Source organism: Monoraphidium neglectum (assembly GCF_000611645.1).
Source record: "Monoraphidium neglectum strain SAG 48.87 unplaced genomic scaffold scaffold00018, whole genome shotgun sequence".
NCBI lineage: Eukaryota > Viridiplantae > Chlorophyta > Chlorophyceae > Sphaeropleales > Selenastraceae > Monoraphidium > Monoraphidium neglectum.
The window spans coordinates 12655-15293 of NW_014013609.1; the positions used below are offsets into that span (position 1 = coordinate 12655).

The 2639-nt window shown below is 70.9% G+C and overlaps 1 protein-coding gene across 1 annotated transcript in view; it reads left to right on the forward strand.

Moving 5' to 3' along the window:
- Positions 1-2423, forward strand: part of MNEG_0251 (manganese transport protein) — a gene marked incomplete at both ends in the record, with an annotated part of 8377 nt that extends 5954 nt beyond the window's left edge. Inside the window, 3 exons of the mRNA XM_014051253.1 lie at positions 526-1497; positions 1775-2026; positions 2322-2423. Coding sequence (XP_013906707.1) covers positions 526-1497; positions 1775-2026; positions 2322-2423 — 1326 coding nt within the window. The remainder of the gene's footprint in view (positions 1-525; positions 1498-1774; positions 2027-2321) is intronic.
- Between the last annotated feature and the right edge of the window lie 216 nt (positions 2424-2639).

The window sequence follows — 2639 nt, forward strand, 5'->3', positions numbered from 1 at the left end:
GGGTCCTGGGGAACCCGGGTCGGGAGACATGGTGGCCAGGGGGGGGGGGGTGCCCTAGGATGAGTTTCCCTGCCTCATGCTGCCTTGGCAGCTGGGTGGGAAAGGGGGCCAGTGGGCCGCATAGCTGCGTGCCAGCACGCAGGCCGGCACATAGCGCGCGCGCACACACACGTGCGCGTGCACACACACACACACACACACACACACACAAACACACATGTCCCGGCATGTGTGCGCACGCAAACAAGGTCACGTGCATGCGCACACCCACACGTTTACATGTTTACGCACTCACATGTTCATGTGTTTGCGCAGGCCCCTTCCTGGGGTGGCGGCCCGGGCTACTCGGCATCAGAGAGCGATTTCGACCCCTCAGAACAGTCGGCCCTCTCCCGCCAGCCATCCTTCGGCGGCGCGAGTGATGCGGGCTGGGCGCCAGACACGCCCCGCAGCGGCGCGAGCGCCGGGGACGCTTCTGTTGGCGCCCCCGCCGCCGCTTTCTGGCCCGCACCCGCTCCTGCACAGCAGCAGCCAGTCGGCCGCGAGGCGCTGGATCCGGCCCTCGACGCCCCTTTGCTCCCAGCCAGCGGCTCCGGCAGCGCCCTGGCTGCTCTTGGCGCCGCATCAGCGGCCGCTGCTGCTGCGGCGGCGGCCGCCGCGCAGGGGCGGCTCAGCAAGGGCCAGCGGCGGAAGTTTGCGGCTGTGCTGGAGGCCTTCTGGGCCGAGTTTTACGACTCTCACGGCCAGGCCAGGTATAGGGGTCCGAGTCAGGAGGACCAGCAGCAGCCGCCGCCACCGCTGCTGCCGCAGCAGCAGCAGTCGGAGGAGCAGCAGCAGCGGCAGCATTACCAGCAGCAGTACCAGCAGCAGCATCGGCACCAGCAGCAGCACCAGCAGCAGCACCAGCAGCAGCAGCAGCAGCAACACCAGCAGCAGCAACACCAGCAGCAGCCGCAAGCGGCGCTTTCGCCGCTGTCGTGTGCTCACGGCCGCGGCTGGGCGGCGTCCTGCCCAGCCTGCGGCGACGCCCTGCTGCTGCGCGTGCGCGGCTGCATGAAGCGGCTCTCCGCAATAGAGGGCGCGGCGGCAGTCCTGCGTTCTGAGGAGGGCGGCATTCCGAGCGCGGCGGCGCCGGGCGCGCTCGGCAGCCTGCCACTGCCAGAGCGCGCGCGGCCGGCGTACTGGCCGGACGCGATTTTGGAGTGCGGCGCGGCCACGCGGCACCTGCAGGCGGTGGCCGCGTTCGCGTCGGGCAACCTGCCGTGGGCCCAGGCGGCCGCGGCGGCGCCAGCGCCGGGGCTGGGATGGACCCCAGGCGGCGGCGGCGGGGCGCCGGAGGCGAGGCGGTGGCAGTGCCCGGGGCTGTTTGCGGCGCCGGGCGGCCAGGGGGCTGTGCCACCGCCCGGGGGTCAGCTGTTTGGCCAGCGGGAGCTGGGGCCAGCGCTGTTTGTGTCGTGGGGCGTCTGGTGCATGCTGGTGCTGCTGGTCTGGTGCCAGGTGAGGATAAAGCTGCAAGGGGGGGAGCGTTGGGGTTACACTCGCACCGCAGTGGGCGCCTGTGGGGGCGATGGCGCTGCCAAAGCTTGCATGGTTGCCTCACGGATGAGCCGGCGCTTGCGGCCGCGTTCCATCACCCAACTGAAGCTGCAAAACCCAGGGTTGAGCTGCAAAGCTTCACCCCACAGCAATCCTCAATCCGGGCAACCCCTTGTCCTTTGTCGACCGCGCGGTTCCTGTCACTCATTCTCCTCCCCCCCCCCCTCCCTTGTCTCAGGTCGAGGTGCGGCCGGAGCTGCTAGGTGCCTACGCCCCCACACTCAACCGCCTGCAGGGGCTGCTGGCTGACGCCGGGCTCGACCCGCCCGCATCAGCACCACCAACCCCACCTCAGCAGCAGCAGCAGCAGCAGCAGCAGCAGGAGCAGGAGCAGGAGCAGCAGCGGCAGCCGTGGTGGCCGTGGCCGGGCGCAGAGCGCCACGCGCTGCGCGCGCTGCTGCTGCGGCAGCTGGAGGCGCTGGAGGCGGTCGTAAGCGAGCGACAGGGCGCGGCCGGCAGCGGGGCCGCGGCTGCGTACGCGGGGGCGAAGCGCATCGTGCACAGCGTGGCCAAGCGGTTGCGCCGGCGGCTGCTGCACGGCAGCGCATACCAGCTTGCACAGCAGCAGCAGGCGCACCAACAGCAGCAGCAGCCGCAGAATCACCAGCAGCAGCAGCAGAAGCAGCAGCAGCAGCAGCAGAGGGACCCGTTGGCAGGCGGAGGCGGCAGGCGCCACCGTGGGCGTGGTGGGCAGGCACACGGGGACCATTCTGGCGGCGCCGAAGGCAGGGGCGGCGGGCGACATTGGCAGGGCGGAGGCGGCGGCGGCGGCGGCAGGTCGGCGCGTGGAGCGGGCCGACATGGTGGTGTCGGCGGTGGGAGCCTGATGCTGCTGGCCTTGCCGCTGCTGGCGGGCGGGCTGCTGGTGGCGTGTGCCAGCAGCCGGAGCGTCGCTGGCTGGGCGCAGTCGGCGGCTGCGGGCGCAGCGGTGCTGGCGCGCTGACATGTTGGGCGGACTGCGCCCTAAGCGCTGCTGGGTCGTACGACTGTGCCACCACTATTTCCACACAAGCCTTTCCCCTTGTGCCTTGCTGATCAATCCT